At 63.1% G+C, this 17,603-nt stretch overlaps 2 protein-coding genes across 6 annotated transcripts in view; both read right to left on the bottom strand.

Moving 5' to 3' along the window:
* Nucleotides 1-503: 503 nt before the first annotated feature.
* LOC308193893 (maestro heat-like repeat-containing protein family member 2B) overlaps nucleotides 504-17,603 on the bottom strand; it is a 31,096-nt gene continuing 13,996 nt past the window's right edge. For 4 of the 5 annotated variants that reach the window (XM_080588994.1, XM_080588995.1, XM_080588996.1 and 1 more), the window contains 8 exons: nucleotides 3,452-3,648; nucleotides 2,876-3,013; nucleotides 2,590-2,701; nucleotides 2,312-2,458; nucleotides 1,821-2,003; nucleotides 1,287-1,442; nucleotides 795-1,182; nucleotides 504-645 (listed from right to left, as the gene is read on the bottom strand). In XM_080588994.1, the coding sequence (XP_080445120.1) occupies nucleotides 826-1,182; nucleotides 1,287-1,442; nucleotides 1,821-2,003; nucleotides 2,312-2,458; nucleotides 2,590-2,701; nucleotides 2,876-3,013; nucleotides 3,452-3,648 (1,290 nt within the window). In that variant the 3' untranslated portion in view covers nucleotides 504-645; nucleotides 795-825. The remainder of the gene's footprint in view (nucleotides 646-794; nucleotides 1,183-1,286; nucleotides 1,443-1,820; nucleotides 2,004-2,311; nucleotides 2,459-2,589; nucleotides 2,702-2,875; nucleotides 3,014-3,451; nucleotides 3,649-17,603) is intronic. The other variant, XM_080588997.1, reaches the window with a different exon arrangement.
* On the bottom strand, nucleotides 4,372-16,437 carry LOC308194707 (maestro heat-like repeat-containing protein family member 2B). Its single transcript, XM_080590907.1, has 27 exons — nucleotides 16,028-16,437; nucleotides 15,484-15,606; nucleotides 14,815-14,983; nucleotides 14,395-14,493; nucleotides 13,895-14,049; nucleotides 13,445-13,588; nucleotides 12,702-13,155; nucleotides 12,479-12,592; nucleotides 12,144-12,217; nucleotides 11,441-11,920; nucleotides 11,105-11,258; nucleotides 10,862-10,902; nucleotides 10,464-10,602; nucleotides 9,719-9,771; nucleotides 9,485-9,595; nucleotides 9,098-9,217; nucleotides 8,810-8,917; nucleotides 8,234-8,389; nucleotides 7,913-8,035; nucleotides 7,561-7,640; nucleotides 6,986-7,085; nucleotides 6,797-6,892; nucleotides 6,327-6,431; nucleotides 6,073-6,196; nucleotides 5,865-5,981; nucleotides 5,431-5,552; nucleotides 4,372-5,167 (listed from the first exon to the last, which is right to left on the bottom strand). The coding sequence occupies exons 2-27, from the start codon at nucleotides 15,496-15,498 to the stop codon at nucleotides 4,895-4,897; spliced, it is 3,726 nt and encodes a 1,241-aa protein (XP_080447033.1). The 5' UTR covers nucleotides 15,499-15,606; nucleotides 16,028-16,437; the 3' UTR covers nucleotides 4,372-4,894.

Raw genomic sequence — 17,603 nt, 5'->3', positions numbered from 1 at the left:
GGTTACTTTTGATTGGCTGTCATAGCTCACCTAACTTATCTCTACTGAGTGTGCTCATTACAAAGGAACAGTGGTGGAGGGGAGGACACCAAATCCCACATCAGCATACATTAGCATTTTGATGGGCGTGATTTTTAATATGTTAATGACCCTTATTGAGCAAAAGGTAACTATAGTTGGAAAACCAGTCTGGAGCTGGTTTTCTCCTTCTTCTTTTTAACCTTTTATCCCTTATCTTCCTTGCTTCTGCTAGCTCAAGGCTACCTGTCTCTTTCCTTCAGCTAAAAGACTACACAAGCTGCAGGCCTCCCAATTTTCTTCAAGGTTTTCTTGTTTTTTCCCAGCTTTGGGACTACATTTGGACATGGATGGGGGGATCGGAGCACTGGTGCTTTGGCCCTGACCCTCCCCATCCCACCAGTGCTGAGAGGTTTGCAGGCAGCGCTGCCTGGCCCCAGCTCCCACCAATGCCACCCTGGGAAGGACCCAGTCCACAGCCGCTGTGCTCTCTGGATTTTTATTCTGTGGGTGCTCAGGCCTCTGCAAGCTCGGGGACGTCTTCTGTGTGCCCCGAGAGATCTTCTGCATGCTCTGGGATGTCTTCAGCATGCTTTGGGCTGCCTTCTTTGTGCTCCGGGCTGGCTTCTGTAGCGTGGGGAAGAAGAGGCAGTGTCAAGATACGGCCCCTGGCCGTGCCCTCCTGGGCACCGTAGGGAAGGCGGCTGGGGCAGCGCTTGGCGGCCCCTGGGCCGCCCCGGTGGGAGCGGAGCAGAGAGCTCCGTCCCGGCTCTCACCAAGGACGTGGAGAGTGGCATCTGTGGACCGCTACTCCAGTGGTGGCTTCTGCTGGCGCTTCAGTGTCTTCAGCAGCTCGGGAGCATGTGTCTCCTGGGGGAGAGCAGGGAGGTGTGAATTCTGCTTGGGCCGGAGAGGCCTCGCTGCCGAGCCCTCAGACTCCCGGGGAGCATGCGGCGGGACGGACGGACGCGTCACGCCATGCTCCCCGCTCGGTGCCGGGCCCCGTGGCCCCAGCGTCGCCCCGGGACAGGGCTCACTCACCAGGTAAGAGCAGACCTCGCTCTGCAGCTGTGCTCCACTGCGCCCGATGGCATTCTTGACGACTACCTGCAGCCCCTTTGGCTCGACGAAAGGAGCGCAGACATAGAGGGCTGTCCTGCAAACCTGGAAAAGAGCATTGTGCTCGGTCGTTCCTTCTCCCTTGCCAGGGAGGCAGCTCCTCAGGGAGCCTTTCTGTGGGTTGGCAAATAAGCTCAGGGGGTTCTTACGCTGGATACTGCACAGCTGGGGTCCTGGAGGTGCAGGAAGAGGCTTCCCAATATCTGCTCCACTTCTCCGCTGAAGAACGTGGTGAGATTGTCCTTGGCGCCAGCAGCCAGGGCCGTGTAGAGACTGAAGGCCGCAAAACGAAGGTCCTCTTGCTCCTGCAACCCAGAAAGCCATCTGTGAGCTGGGTCACGAATGCATCGTCTCCCAGCCTCTCTGCAACAACGAAGCATCAGGGACTGACAACTGAGGGCGAGCGAGCACAGCGCTGTTGGCAGTGGCCCTTTGGAAACCAGCTCCAGAACGAGGTCACCTCATCCCGGCCCCTTCCCTGCCATGTGGAAGGTCCCTTCCTCGTCCCACCCCTAAGAAATGGCACCTGAGTGCCGGGGCGCTCGGTGCGTCCCACCCGCAGGAGAGAGAGAGAGAGGGGCCACGGCAGCTGGTTGCCTGGAGGAGCACCTCCACGCAGCACGGGCAGGCCCCTGCCCACCCCACGCCCCTTGGACAAGTGGGAGAAAAGTAGGTTCACTCACGGCATCAAGGAACTTCCTGGTGGAGCGGGCGATGCGTCTGAAGGCCCCGCCCAAGCCCTTCGCCGTCTGCTTTGCAAGTATTTCTGCCAGGGCCAACATGCTCTCCGCAGCCACCTCTGGATGGTCCACGTTCCTCATTTCACGCTCCAGTGCTGCCACGATGCTCCTCTTGTGCTTTTGAACCTGCAACGCCAAAGATGCGCACAAGCTGCTCGCGGCTCCTGCCTGCAATGCCCACCCTTTCTCCCCACGTCTGTTCGGCAAGGGGGTGCGGCTGCGGCACAACCCCGTGACGAACGGCACTCGCACGGTTCCCCGCTGCCACCGTGCTGAGCTTGGAGAGCAGCCCGGCCGTTGGGAAGCCCCCATCTGCCCGTGCTGCTCTGCCCCAGGCTCCCGAACTGCCCCGCGGCTCTGCTTGGCTCTCACTCAGCCTCTGCCCGGCTCTCTGCTGGGGGGCTGCAGCCAGAGCAGAGGAAAGTGCGCCTCACCTTCTTGGGCAAGCCACTGACAGCACTGCCCAGGCCTCTCGCTGCCATGTGCTGCACAGCACAGCTCGGATGCTGCAGCTTCTCCAGGAAGAGCCGTACCAGGGGCTTCAGGAGATCCTTCCCCTCAGCTGGCGGGTCCTTCATCAGCTACAAGACAGCCAAAGGTCTGTTAGTGCTGGCATGGGACCTCGGCTGGTCTCTTCCATAAAGAGACACCCCAAGCAGCAGTTTCTTCCGAAAAGCCCTCTGAGCCCGCCCCGCCCCACGCGCCGCCTCACCTCAGCGAAGAAAGCCAGTGCCGTGACCTGCAGGTTTGGCAAGGGGGAGTGCAGCCACGGCAGGAAGGTCTGTATGAGCGCACGCGAGACGAGCCGGGCACGGAGCAGCACACTGCACACAGAGCACAAGCAGGTGACGTGGTCAGGTGGGAAGGCCACGGGCCACGGCCCGAAACGTCCCCTGCTGCGACGCAGGCGCTGCCCTGCCTCCCAGGAGAGCTCCCCAGGCACACGGGAAGGGTCCTGCGGCTGCTTCCCGGGGCACAGCCACCCGCTGGGCTCTCACCTGGTCAGCAGCTGCACGCTGTTGCAGTGCCACTGAGGCAAGTCCAGGGATGGCCACACTCCGTGCCTGCAGAGCACCTGCTGCCACCTCTCGTCCAGGCATCTTCTCAGCACTTGCTCCAGAGCATCACAGTAGAGTCTGGCGAAAGAAAACCCACAGAAATCTCACATCGTGGCACCAGAGGGGAAGTTTTGTCTTGGCTCTGCCGAAACGCCCCGGTCCCAGCGCCCCGGGCTGCCCCACGCCTGGGGTCTCCCCTGTCCCGAGAGCTGCCAGCCCTGCGCAGGGTTTGACGCCCGGTCTCTCCTGGATCGGTCCAGGGAGAGGAAGGACACGCTGTAATCGGGGATGCAGAGGAGACAGGCCGAGAGCAGCCGTCGGTCCCGTCCCGTCTGGGAACAGATCCTTCTCCAGCAGAGGACAGAAGTCAAACGAGCCCCGGCGACCCGTTTCCACACCTGGGAGACAGGGCAGGCTTGGGAAACAGGGCAGCCCTTTGGCTCCCTCAGCACCACGAACAAACGTGCCTGGCTGGGGAACTGAAGCCCCCCGTTCCCCGCCCCTGCTGCTCCTTACCCGCACAACAGCTCCTCTTGTCCCGTGTCCTTGAAGAGGAGGAGTCCTCTTGGAGGACTCAGAGGGGGAAACAGCAACTCTACCCCCAGTTCGTTGCTGACCCACTGCAGGAGGACTGGAAGGAGGTGAGGAAGCAGGTCCCGGACTGCCTCCGCGGTCAGCAGAGCAGACACTACCTCAGAGATCGCACAGAGGAGCTGCAGGGAAATGTGACCCACAAGAACCTGTTAAACACCGCCTTTCCCACCAGCCCGCTGGTGCCCCTGTCCCCCTGGGGGACTCTTCCTGCCGGCAGGTCTCACACCTGGGACAGCCTCGGATGACCCCCAACTCCCTCACCCTGATGAGCTAAGTTAGAAAGCAGGTGGGAAGCTGCAGAAATGCTTCTGCCGACGAACATACCTTGAGACGATGCGGCTCTTGATCAGCATCGTTGCACAAAGGTCTGGTTTTAGGTGCCTTGTCCAGCCTCTCTGCTAAGTGCCTCAGGACCTGAGGCCCGAGGTCGCTGCTGCCCAGGCTCCTCCAGAGCTGCACCATGTCTCTGCAAGCAACCAGACGTTCACCCGTGAGCCCCGTCCTCTGGCAGCCCTGGTGCCCTCCCCAGAGGCCAAACGCTCTCCTTGCCAGCAGCGGGCATACGATGCCTGCTTCCCCAGAGGCACGAGCGCACGATCTCGCAGAGCCCAGGCTTCTGGGGGAGGAATGGGACCTGCTGCTTCCCTGGATCTGCCTTCCGCAGGCAAGCCTGGGGTTGCTGTTTGGCCACAGCGGGGCAAGGGGGGAGCGCACATACCTCTCTGAGGGCAGTTCTGTCTGGAGGAGGCTGTCCACCACAGGCTGGGGGTGGAAGCCGGCCAGGAGACGGGCTGCCTTGAAGAGCAGGTCCCTGAGGGTGCCCTGCTGCATGGTATACATGGCCTTCCACAGGATGTTCACGACTTCAGGCACCTGCAAGGCAAGGGGCGAGATGGCACACCTCAGCGTATCCTTTGCCTGTGCAGGACCCCAGCACGGTCACTCGGCGCCTGAGCAACGCCTGCCGCCTTGGCACGCTGACAAGCCCTCGTCCCTGAGCCCTGCCTCACGGCTGGGGGCGCGTGTGCTCTCGGCGCTGACGCACACCAACGTGCACACGCGCACACCCCCCTCCGTCGCTGCGTGTGCCTGGGGCCGGCGGTGGCAGCAGCTGAGCGATTTGAGCACACCGAAGGCCTGGGCACGTTTTATGCCCAACAGCCTGGATAATCGCCGGCGCACGGCTGCAGCGATGGGAGATCGCAACCCAGCAGGCTCCGACACCTTGCAGGCAGTGGGGAGGAACGGGAAGGTTGGTGTGTCCCAGCGGTAACTGCCTCGCCCGGGGCAAGGACCTGCGCCGACGGGAGACTTGAGAGTGCAGTGCCTGAGTCCTCGTCAGAGGACCGCACAGAGCAGAACGTGTCAAGCAGCAGCGGTCCCCTCAGCTCCGCGCTCGGGCTGCATTTCTTCAGCCCACACGAGGTGCAGCACAACAGCCAACAGAGAGAAGTCAAGGCCGAGGGGAACAAGGGTCTCCCTTACCTCTGGACGTATTTCCTTTCCGCACGCTTCCAGGAATCCGATCATCCAGTCGCCAGCTGCCTGTGCACGCTCCTCGTTAGCGCATTCGAAGGTCTTCATGATGGCGTCCATGAAGCTCCTGGCCTGTCCCTGGGGGAAGTACTGGCAAACCCCCTGGAGAGACAGGAGAGACACTGTCACAGCTCTGCTCCGGCTCTTTAGAACAGAAAGGAAACTCCAGGGGCCTCTGAGCTCAGCAGCTCGCTGGTCACTGAGAGGGCACTCAGGGCACACTCCTCTGTGCATACGCTGCTTTTTTGTACTTCCTGCAGCGGAGGGGTTTAGAACCATCTCCTCTCGTCTTGTTTCCCTGCGTGCGAAACGCACCTCCTGACAAATGCACTGGGGCCCCCACCTCACTCTCTGGAGCCAGTTACCTTCGCTATTTTGGCAGGGTCCTCACACAGAGACCCGTCCTCCGTGCTCTTCAGCCTCTCACACAGCTCCTTGCAGTCAGGCACTTGGAGCACCGCTCTCCTGGTCTTCGTCATGCCACATGCTGTGAGAGAAGGGAGTCCTGGTTAGGGGAACTGAATCTCTGGCGCCAGACGTGGATAGAGGAGGCTGGGGAGCAAAGGCCAGGGCCCTCCCAACCCTCCCGTGGCAGGATGCCACCAGCCCGGCTCCGTGGCTGACACATCCCGGGCCGCACAGAGCCCTCCTTCCCCTGGAGCTGTTTTGGGGCTGTGGGGTCCCAGCAGCCGCAGGCCTCTGCTCCCAGCTGCTGCGTCCCCAGGTCCTGCACCGGGCACCAGCGTCTCCGGGAGGGAGCAAACCTCCCCGCAAATTCCTCAGCGCAGACGCTGCTCACTGAGGAGGGGGCAGGAGCTCGCTTCCAACCGATTTCTTAGTGGGAACGGTGATTGTGCAGGGCCACAGAGCGCCCCGTCCACTCCCCTCATTCGTCGCGACAGTGTTTCTTGACTGGCTGGGAAGGGACGTAAACAAAAGCCCTCGCTGGGCAGGGAAGGAAGAGAAGATGGGGCTGATGGGGGCCAGGAAGAACCCGCTTTCCTCACCTTGGATCCGGAGGAGGCAGCTGAGGCAGGCCCCTGCCCTCTGCCGGGACGTGGCCTGGGAGTCGCTCAGCAGAGGCCCCAGCACACCGACCAAGGAGCCGAACTGCGAGCAGGTGCGTTCCCTCTGCGGGGGCGAGAGGCAGGAGGAAGCTCGCAGGCAGCCCAGTGCCTGCTCGCCTCCCCAGGCCATGGCCAGGCGTCGGGGCCGTGGCCAGCAGGGAGAGGGGACGGGGCACGCGGGGCTCCCTACTCACCGAACACTTGAAGAGCTCTTCGTAAGTGCCCAGCAGCTGGGCGCAGACCTGCAGGGCCCTCTCTCGCTCCCATGCTTTCGTTGACGTGAGGTGGCGCAGCAAGATCTGGGGTGGAGCACATGCGTCTCGTGACGGGTGTCCTTCTCTCCCCAGCACCCCTCTCTGCCTCCCTCCTCTTCTGGCCCCTTCCCGCAGGGCCTGCCCTGCGGCTCCGCGTGGCCCCAGCCCCGCCAAGCACCGGCACTGCCACCCCCCTGCCCCGCTCGCTCCACGCACCCCTGCCCTCACCCAGGAGCCGTTTCCCCACCGGCATCTCCCTGTGCCAGCCTGGCACTTGGGAGCCTGGCTCTTGGCTTTGCCTCCCACAGGGCCCGTTCCTTTGCCTGCCCTGGCACTGCGGCAGGGAACGGATCCTCCTCTGGGCATCCCCTAAGGCCCCAACTCTGCCCCACTGCCTCATGGATACTCACGGAGACCACGTCCGCGAAGGCGCTGGAGGTCCCTTCTGCTTTGAGAAGGGCTGACACAAGCTGGCCCAGAGCTTCCTCACACGATGCCTGCAGAGACTGAAAACGGGAAAGGAGGAGTGAGGCTGAGCACCGCGGCAGCTGCCAGGGCACAGGGAGCGCTGAGGTGTGCAGGGAAGGGCTGGCAGGTACCTGCAGCTCTGTCTCCTCAGGAGGGCACGACAGGACTCTCCAGCAGCACACAGCCACCTGGGAGCACCTGTTCTCCCAGTCCATGCAAGGCTTCAGCGTGCTGGATGGAGAAAAGAAGGAGAGAACAGTGAGGGGGTTTACCAGCAATCTCCAGAGTGGCCCAAACGCCGACTGGGTTTGAGCCCCAGACCCGGCCCCCCCAGCCCGTGCTGGTGAGCTCCAGCTCCGGCAGTTCCTGGCAGCTCCCTGGCAGCGGCCAAGCACTCACCCCCAGGGGCAAGGAGACCCCCCCCAGGTGCCCGTTCCTTGCCCTTCCCGTCCCCTGGAGAGCCAGGGCCTTTCTGCCGGCACAGCGCTCATGGCTCGCTGACCATGACAGCCCAGCCCCGTCTCTGTGGATGCGGCCCCCCAGCCCCAACAGCCCCCCGGCCTTCGGAAGTCACCCAGGACGGGGCACGCCGTCCCGGCCCAGAGCCGCACAGCTCCCTGCCCCGTACCCGAGACCACTGGGGCTGCACCAGCCGGCTGGGCTGGGACGCACAGCGAGCCCCCACAGCCTGGGGCACAGACCTCACCTCAGCTGCTCCAGGAGCTGAAGCATCTTGAGATGCACTTGGGACACAGGGGTGTCGCAGGCATCCTCCTCCATCAAGTCCTGCAAGTCCCAGAGAGACGCACTCAGGGCGGGCAGTGGCACGGAGAGCCTGCCCACCCGCCCCAGGAGCCGGCTCTGCTGACAGGCCTGCGCCCGCACCAGCCCCTTCATCCCCACGGCCACCACAGAGCCACCGTGCTCCCCAGCCACCGAGTGCCAGCTCCCCAGGGCCCAGAAGCTGGGGACAAGGCTTCGGGAGCTCAGGAGCTGGTGGGTGGCCGGGGGAGACCATCGCACCTCCCCTGCGGGCAGCCCCGGCTCCAGGCACTCACCAGCAGGATCTCTAGCAGCTCCGGCTTCTTGCAGAGCCTGAAGCTGTGCTTGGTGTCCGCAGCCTGGATGGCACAGGTGACCTCCTTGATGCTGTTCAGCAGGGCGAGCTTGTGCTGCAGTTCCTGAGACCCGAGAGAGAAAAACACCAGTTGAACTGCTTGAAGAGCTGGGAGAGGAACACGGGCGAGGGGTTCTTAGGGGCTGGGGTTGGACCTGGACATTCAGGACAAACCACTCAGGGGACGTTCAGAAAGAGACCGTCCACCTCGGCACGTGGGGGCCCCCAGCCCTCCCTGCCCCTCTGTGCCCCACGCTCCTACCTTTCTGCAGGCATGGAAGAGCTCCAGGATGTTGGCCAGGATGTCTTCCTCCACGCAGGCCAGCAGTTCTGACTTGGGCGCGTGCAGTGCAACCTTGCCATAGGTAAGCATGGCTGCAGCCCAAGCGGCCTGAGCTCTCTGGTGTCCCTTCTGCGCCTGTGTTGAGTAAGATGCCCCGAGATGTCAGTCCGCTGGCCCTGCTGTGCCCCAGGACTCGACGAATTTGTGGGGCTGGGGAGCGGGGCTGTAAGGGGCTGTGTGGCTCAGCTGTGCAGGGCCGTGGAAAACCATCCGAAGGAGTTTGTCCCATTCCTGCCCTGAGGTGAGCAGCCTGTGCCCGGCAGGGGCGTACTGGCCATGAAAGGCTTGCCCATGGCCCCCAGGTGAGGGGCAGAGCCAGCAAGAGCTCACAGGGCTCCGGCTCCTGGCCCTCAGCTTTCTGGAGGGGGCAGTGCGTCTTAGGTAGCTCTTACGGGAGGGGTAAATGCAATGTGGCTGCCACGACTCGGCCGCCACTGTTCAGGAAGTGAGAACAGGGCAAGAGAAGGCCGAACACTAAAACCCTGCACCCATTACCTTTCGACGTCTGTCGAATGCGATGAGCCACTGGGTGAACTCACGCATTGCATCCAGGGCCAGGTAGAAGTGGCGCTCAGCAGCATAGGAGACCACTGAAGCTATTCCCTGCAGTGATGGAGAAATGGGAGTGAGCTCTGGCACACGCTGGCCAGTCCTGGCCAGCTACGACGGCAAGGCAGGACATTGCCCGAGGGAAACAGCAGCTACAAGGAAATGAAAAAGGTCCGGAGCAGGGCTGGGACGAGGGGACACCGGGCAGAGCAGGGGCAGGAGAGGAAACCTCACCTGTCTGTCACATGGGCTGGTGGCATCTGTTTCTTTTAAGTATTTCAGCAGCTGCCCTTGGACGTGGGTGAGCTGCCGACAAGAGGCCAGCACCGTGCCGAGAGCCTGGTACAGGAAGTTCTGAAAGAGAAGAGACCGAGACCGAGACGTGGTAACGGCGCGACTTGTCAGGACAGGGCCTGGCCGCGACAGGCCCCAACAGCCCAGGGAGCAGCCGCGGCGCCCGGCTGTAGCCGACCCTGGGCAGCACGGAGGGAAGCATCTTTGGGGCGAGGGCAGGGGGAGCGGTGACGACAGCCCGCACGGGGAACGCGCTCCTTCAGCCCCAGCCCCGGAGCTGGGTGCCCCGGGGCTGTGCTGCCAGGAGGGCGCAGGCAGGGCGCAAACCTTGTCCTCGGCGCTGCTGGAGGGGTTGCTCAGCTGCTGGCTCAGCTCCCGGCTCAGGCACACGACCCATGGCTGGTCCACCAGCATCTCCTCCACCGACTCCGTCAGGAACTGGGGGGGAACACGACAGGAGGCAAATGTTGTCTCGCCCTTTGCCCGGGCCTTTCACGTTCACGTGCCCCAGGAGCTGTCGGGGCACAACTGCCCACAGCCTCACCCCCAGGGATGCTGTACCTTAAGCAGATAGCACTGCCACTCTTCAGAGTCCAGGAAGCCCTCTGTTTTTTCTGGAAAGCAAGAGGAAGCAAAATGCCTCGCTGTCACTTAAGCCAGCACCGGAGAAGAAAGAGTTCAGTGCTCTCCTTCCCTGGGAGCCAAAAACCCCAGAAGTCCCGGGCTTGAAAGGGCCTAAAATTGCCTGCACCAAAGCTCTTGCCAGGCTGCAGACCCGGGCTGGATCCCAGGGACATTGGCCAGAGCCACCGACTCAAGCCGGGGAAGGAAAGACTGACTGGGGCCGATCGCCGCTGCCCGACTGTGATCCCCGCACTACTCGAGCACCGTGCCCCAGCGTGCACAGCCGCACACATTTTCTCCTGACAGACCCAACACTTGCAGCCCATTTAGGGCCTCCTCCCAGGCTACTGCGCTGCCCAGCGTGGGACCGAGCTGCCCAGAACGGCTGCTGCAGACCTGCCCCAGGCACTCGGCCTTCCAGAGCCAGGGGCGCTGGTCCCACCCCTGTCCCAAGCACCGCCCCAGCAGGGGCAGGGGGACACTGCCCAGACCTGCCCTCCACGGGGACATCGATGGCCCCGTCCACCCCTGGGACGAGCTGATCCCAGCAGATCGCTGCCCCCAGCCTCCACGCTGGCTGCCTGGAAGGGGGACGGCAGCGGTTCCCCTACGCCATGCTGGGAGGCTGTTTTCCTGCCCCCTCCAGCTCTCCTGAGCCCGGCCCTCCACACTGGCACCTTACCTTCAAGGTACTGCAGCATGCGGGGGATGCGGATGGGCCACAGTCCCCTCAGGGAGCTGTGGATCCTGCTCTGCAGGGCCTGCAGCAGCTGTAGGGCAGCAACCGCGCATTCTCTGCACTGATCACAAGCCGCCACCACCTAGACGAGGACAGAGAGAGACGGGGTCACTCCTTCCACCAGGGACGCGGCTTCTCCCACGAGGGAGCTCGACTCTGCCTCGGCGCCTCCCCCCACGTGCTTCCAGCCCCAGGGAGGGAGCGGGATCCCCAGCTCGTGGGCTTGGGCACGCTGGGACGCGCTGCCTCCTCCTCGGGGCTGCCAGCAAAAGCATCCCTGCCCCAGCATCTCCCCCTGCCCCTGGCCAGAAAAGCTCTTGCCCCGGGGCCCCGCTACTCACCAACAGCCGAACCAGTAGGGCCTGTGGCGTGGGCTTCTTGGCTGCAAGGAGGAAAAAAGGCAGGGTGAGCCCCTGAGCACCTCTGCACCCAGCCCCTCGCACCTTCGACGCCCCGACGCGGGGCTGAGAGTACCCATGCAGCTGCAGAGCTGGCCTGGGGGCTGCCAGGGTGCAGGGAGGCATGCACCAGGCAGGCCCCTGGCCGAGCCCGGCACAGGTTGCTGGGGCACCTTCTGGTCCCACCTTGCTCCTGGACGTCAGCAGGCTTCTCGGTGTCCTCTTGCCCTTCCGTTTGCTTCTGCCTCTCGATCAGGGCTTGGAGACAACGCAACAGCGGGACCAGCATGCCGCAGTACTGGGCCGGCACCACGTACTGCAGGAGCCGTGGCCACAAGAGCTGCAGAGGAGGAGGAGGAAGTTTGGCACATCAGCATTCCCATCTCGGCTCAGAGGTGAAAAGGATGGCTTGCGCATCCCTTGGAGCCCATTAGGGTCGAGCTCCGGGGGGGCAGGCGAGGGCTGGCAAAAACACCCTGAAGGTGAAAAGTGGCTGCAGCAGCAGGGAGCAGGACCACTTACTTCGGTCATCCCTTCCACAGAGAGATCCAGAGACTCCAGGATACCTATGCACTGGGCCTGAAGGTCTCTTTCCTCTTGGACGTCTTCTACCGCCTGCAAGACAGCGTTGGGAAACCCCCCATTACTCTCAGCTCCCACCTCAGGAGGCTCTGTGGAGGATGAGGACAGCCAGGCCCCACTCAGGGGCCACGTCCCAGCCCCAAGGAAGTGCTGGGCAGCTTGGGAGCAGCGAGCGCTGCACAGGGCTGTCGGGCACACGAGGTTCTGCGGGGCCCAGGCGATGCTGCGAGTGCCACTGAGGGAGCTCTCGGCACAGCCTGGGCACGGGACCGAGCCGCGGGTGTCCCGCTCTGTCCTTACCAGTCTGTCCGAGGCCCGCCTGAACTCGACAAAGATGTGCGCCACCACATCCCATGCCAAGCAGCTCGGGATGCTGACGCTGAGCAGATCCTTGATGAAACCCAGGAGCGCTCTCCTCAACTGCCAAGGAGACAGGGTGGTTACGGTCTGCCCCGCCAGCAGCCAAAGGGAAGCCACCTTTGCCTGGGGGCAGCCCTCGCAGCCCGTGGAGAGGCAACGAGTGCACAGGAGAAGCCTTCGCTGCCAGGGGTCGGGGCTAGGCTTTGTACAGCACAACAACCTGCCCGCTCTGGGGGCTTTCTCTGCCCCACTGGTCTCGCTGTTCCTTCCTAAATGAGCTCACCTGGGTGCCGGACTCAGTGAACAAGGGCTGCACGGCCTCTACAATTAGGGGCAGCTTCTCTCTCACTGCAGGTTCTGCAAGAGACACAGAGAGGTATGCGTTCAGGCAGGGCTCAGATGGCAGAAGGGATCCCTCGAAGCTCCCAGGCTTTTCACAGACGAGCGGGACAGCACAGCAGGGCTGGGCTCTGACTGCAGGGGAAGCACTGGCGTCCCAGAAGGACTTTGTTTCTGCCGCTACTACTGCATTACAGGGCCTGAAAGCTCTGACAGCAAATAGCTTCAGCCCCCTGACTGCCCCAGCCCTGGCTGGCGGCCCTGGCCTGTGGTACTGACCGTCAGAGCGGGCCACAGCTCCCAGCAGAGTCAGCGCTGTCCCGCGGGAGCCCTGGTTCTCGCTGCTCAGCTGGGACAGCAGGAACGTGACCGTCTCCTCCGGGTAGATTCGAGCTGCGGGCAAGAAACCACGTTTTGCATGAATAGTCAGCAAAACCCCATGGCTGAGGTTCACAAGGAAGTTGGGAGAACACGACAGGCATCGTCCCATTCCCTCCCTTACCTTGAAGCACAATGCACTGCCTCAGTTCTTCTTTATGGCCTGCACTGTGCTGCCTGGTCTCGTCCCCAAGCTGTGGGAGAAAGGTCCATTTTAGAGAAAGATCGCAGGCAGAGCAGCGATCAGAGGCTGCCTTTTGGGTCCCGGCACTCCAGAGTCCTCCTGCCAGGTGGCTGAGAGGGAAGTGCTGAAGGAACTGAGCTGCCCCTCGGGCCTGCACAAAACAGCCAGGATCAGGGTGCTCACAGCCTCGAGGCACCTCCAGGAAGGTCCTGGTGGAAGGACGCCCTGCCCTGCCCTGCCCCTCTGTGGCAATCCGGCCTGCAGGACCTGGGCCAGCAGCACAGGCACGGGCTCCCTTTACCTCGCGGTGCACAGCAGCAGCGATGGCACGGAGCTTGTCCTTGGGGGCGACAGCGTGAAGTTCCTCCAAGGTCTTCAGGAAATAATGGAGGCTCTACAAGAGAAGGGAGAGGACGAGTGGGTTAAAGCCACTGAAGCCACGTGGGAAGGAAGAAACCCAGCACGCCTGTGGCATGGGGAACCCCTAACCCCAGCTCCCAGGGAGAACCCCAGAGCTCCTGCCCAGGGCTTCCTGCTCACCTGGGTTGTTCTCTTCCTGCCCGAGCAGCCCAGGAAGCCTCACAGCTCCCCTGCTGCCCCCCTGCCTTCTCGGAGGGCTCCCCGACACCTCGTGGCACTCACACGCACACCACAGCCGCACCAGACCCCGCGCAACGCCTCACCTCTGTCACCCGGGAAGTATCTTGGACCTCCTGGTACTGCTGCAGGAGCCAGACGACCTGCTTCCACACCCGGTCCTGGTGCTGCGCATCATGGAGGACGACAGCCATCATAGCAGTCACTGCTCCGAAGATGGCCTGCTTGTCCTGCAGAGGGAAGAGACGAGATGCTCTGAGGGCTGTCTAGCACTCGGCGTCCCCCAGCACATGCCTGCCTTTGCACAGAGAGGGCTTTCCCTTTCCCTTCTGCCCCACAGAAGGGCTCTCTCCAGAGGACAGCAAGCATTCCCCTGCCAAAGGGCCCTGGGGCCCAAGCACTTGCCAGCTGGGAGCCCCCAGCCCCGGGCACGGCGTCAGCCCGCCCGCTCCCTCCCCTCACCCCTCTGCTCCCACCCAGGGGGCACGGGCAGCCCCAGCCAGGCACAGCCCCGCTGCTGCCCCAGCAGCGCTCACCTCCTCCTTCTTATGGCGGCCCAGCCAGTTTACCACAGCGTGGCAGAACAGGGAGTACACCTGCTCGCAGAGCTGCTTCTCCCCGATGCGAGGGAAGGGGCACTGCTCCCAGGCGTTGAAGTAAGCGTTGATCGCCCTCGACCACTGCTCCAGCACTGCACCAGAAGGAAGGAGCTCGTCAAAGTCTGCAACAGGCAGCGTGCCTGGCTCCCTCACCCACGCCTGCGTGGAGCAGTCCCTGGCTCACCAGGCATTGGCTTGGGACTGCCAAGTGCTGCGCTCCCGGCATCTGAACTAAAATACGGTGCCCCTTCTCCCCTTCTGCACACCGCACCTCCTCCTCCTCCTCCTCCTCCTCTTCCTCGCAGGCCTCTTCCCCTCCAGCACTTACCATTGCAGCCCCCGCCCTGCCCTTCCCAAAGTTTGCCCCCCAGCGCAGGACCACGCCGCGATCCGAGCGAGGCACCGAGGGCCTGCCCGGCCCCTTCCCCTCTACTCACCACTGCAGATGGTGCGCAGGATCCGGCTGCTCTCCACTTGTCTCAGCATGGCGTGCAGAGCAAGGAGCGTCATTTCGACGAAGGGGATGCACCGCAGGGCTGCAGAGAGAGGACAGGCAGAGGGACAGAGGGAGCCACGGTCAGCCAGAGCCAGAGCAGCACCGCGGGCAGGAGGGCTGGGGCTGCCGGGCTGGGGGACGTGTCAGAGGGACAGGGGAGGTCGCTGCGGGTTCAGTCCCCAGCAGCTTCCACCCTTGCAGCACTGGCATTGGGGTGGTGGGGCGGAAATCCCAGCTCCAGGCGAGGAGGTGCCACAACCCCACAGCCCTCCGGCCCAAAACAGCGTTCAGGGAGGGGCAGGGTCCCTGCTCCTGGCCGTCATGGACCATAACCCAGAGCACGAGGCCAAAGGGGCCATACCATAGCTGCTGGCCAGTTTGCTCAAGGTGGTGAGCACAAACTCCTGGCATGCTCCTCCCCTCATGGTCTTCAGGTGGCCCTGGAGCTCGGACATCACAAATCCGAAGTGAGAACGAGCCAGAGCCACCAGGACGTCACCAGCAGCTGCTGTCACATTGTTCATTGCACCCTGAAAAAGAGCCACAGGTGAAATGCTGCCCAGGAGAAAGGCTGAGGCACCAGGTCAGGCCCTGCTGGCCAGTGAGGACCACGGGGCTTCAGCTCATCGTTTTGCTGTCAGAGCCACTGGCGAGACGACCGCGTCTCCCCCACAGAACACCCCCGGGACAGCTGTGCCCGAGCTGGGACGCGTCCCCAGAGCCTCTGCGTTAAGCAGGAGTCGCGCGAGGCAGGAACTGGGGGACTGCACGGCCCAACTCCGGCCCTGGGAGGTGGCGCACACGTCGCCTGGCGTGGAGGAGCTCACCACGCTCTGCACAGTCTGGAGCAGGGCTGGATACGGCCTTTCCCCTAGCGGGATGCGCTCCCTGGGAGAGGGAGCAGCCACAGGGGCACTGGGGAAGTCCCCAGGCCTGAATCCCAGTGAACCATCTGTGCGCCACTCCATGTCACACCCACAGCTGGGGAGAGGCAGGCTGCTCCGTTCGCCCTTCTAGAGAACAAGCTCACCTGGGCTGCCTTCATGTCTCCAGACACCTCTGCGAGCACTCGGTTCACAACGCCGCTCTGCAGACGGGTATCATCTCCTTGCAAGACATGCTGGAGGCGGCGGTAAGTCTCCGCTCGGTCACCCTAGGGAGAGACCATGACACCACTTGCTTTGCCCTTATTCCCGGGCAGCTGCGAGCTGCTGCCCCTCACTCTAGAGTGAGAGCCCACAAGCAGCACCACCGCGTCCTGTCCCAGCTTGTGTCCAGCTACACAAAGGAGCCGAGGGAGCAGCAGCCCTGGGAACCGACCAAACACCAGGCACCAGCCTGGGACCATGGTACAGGGCCAGGACAAGGATGGATGCTTGGGCAGCTCCAGGCTGAGCTGCTGCGGGAAAGGAGGCAGCGCAGCAGCGTCAGCCCAGCGTGACCGCAGGATCAGCCTTTGGGGACCGGGCACCAGCAGCAGGACAGAGGGGCCATCAGGCAAGACCCCTCGGTGGCACCCAGGGTGGAGGGGAGCCCTCAACCCCCCACGGCACAGCGGGATGTCCGCAGCTCACCTCTCTGTCTTGCAGCTTCTTTAACAAGGAATTCACGACGGTGGCAGAGATGGCAACAGTCTCAGACCCTGTCTCTCTGCCACCGTCCTCATGACGTGTAGGTCCAGTCCTGACCCCTACACAAGCAAAGGAAGCTGGAAGGAAACAACCAAACAGTTTGCGTCAGCTTGGCTGGCTGTGGGGATTCGCACCAGGTTGGGGCAGGCATCCTCCCAGCCTGGAGAGGAATCCTCCCCAGCACCAACAGCACAGGCTGGGGTCCCCATCTCTGGTCGTGCTGGGAACTCATAGGGATGCAGCCCCCGGCCTCCCCCTGCCCCTCACCAAAAAATCTTCTCAGCCTCCCCATCACAGCAGGATCACCCCAGAATCTCTCTCCAGGTCCTCCTCCTGTGGCCGCCGAGAAGCAATGGGCCACCTGCGCTCACCGCAGCAGCTATGAGGCACCCAGCCATTGTGAACTCCCTGAGGGCTGCCATGGATACGGGGACACATCACAGGGCAGGGCCGGAGGTGGCAGCACCCCCATGGCCCAAACCCACAGCATATCCCCACTCTCCATCGCTCCAGTTCGCTCCGGTCCTTGCGTGGTTTTCAGCAACGGCCTTCCGTGCGCTTCTCTGCCCAGCCCCGGTCCCATCTGGTTCCACTCTCCAGGGGCCCCAGGTCCCTGGAGAAGGGAGAGGACGAGTGGGTTAAAGCCACTGAAGCCACGTGGGAAGGAAGAAACCCAGCACGCCTGTGGCATGGGGAACCCCTAACCCCAGCTCCCAGGGAGAACCCAAAGCTCCTGCCCAGGGCTTCCTGCTCACCTGGGTTGTTCTCTTCATGCCCGAGCAGCCCAGGAAGCCTCACAGCTCCCCTGCTGCCCCCCTGCCTTCTCGGAGGGCTCCCTGACACCTCGTGGCACTCACACGCACACCACAGCCGCACCAGACCCCGCGCAACGCCTCACCTCTGTCACCCGGGATGACACCAGGCACACGACCCATGGCTGGTCCACCAGCATCTCCTCCACCGACTCCGTCAGGAACTGGGGGGGAACACGACAGGAGGCAAATGTTGTCTCGCCCTTTGCCCGGGCCTTTCACGTTCACGTGCCCCAGGAGCTGTCGGGGCACAACTGCCCACAGCCTCACCCCCAGGGATGCTGTACCTTAAGCAGATAGCACTGCCACTCTTCAGAGTCCAGGGAGCCCTCTGTTTTTTCTGGAAAGCAAGAGGAAGCAAAATGCCTCGCTGTCACTTAAGCCAGCACCGGAGAAGAGTTCAGTGCTCTCCTTCCCTGGGAGCCAAAAACCCCAGAAGTCCCGGGCTTGAAAGGGCCTAAAATTGCCTGCACCAAAGCTCTTGCCAGGCTGCAGACCCGGGCTGGATCCCAGGGACATTGGCCAGAGCCACCGACTCAAGCCGGGGAAGGAAAGACTGACTGGGGCCGATCGCCGCTGCCCGACTGTGATCCCCGCACTACTCGAGCACCGTGCCCCAGCGTGCACAGCCGCACACATTTTCTCCTGACAGACCCAACACTTGCAGCCCATTTAGGGCCTCCTCCCAGGCTACTGCGCTGCCCAGC

The sequence above is a fragment of the Anser brachyrhynchus genome (genome assembly GCF_964034855.1).
Source record: "Anser brachyrhynchus genome assembly, chromosome: 4".
NCBI lineage: Eukaryota > Metazoa > Chordata > Aves > Anseriformes > Anatidae > Anser > Anser brachyrhynchus.
This window is presented reverse-complemented; position numbering and strand designations above follow the sequence as displayed.

Excerpts from the sequence above, each read along its gene's own strand:
- LOC308194707 (XM_080590907.1), bottom strand. Across the intron at positions 11,259-11,440 it reads CTGTGGAAGGGATGACCGAA|CTCTTGTGGCCACGGCTCCT; the intron begins GTAAGTGGTCCT and ends CCTCCTCTGCAG. Across the intron at positions 9,218-9,484 it reads CCAGCAGCGCCGAGGACAAG|AACTTCCTGTACCAGGCTCT; the intron begins GTTTGCGCCCTG and ends CTTCTCTTTCAG.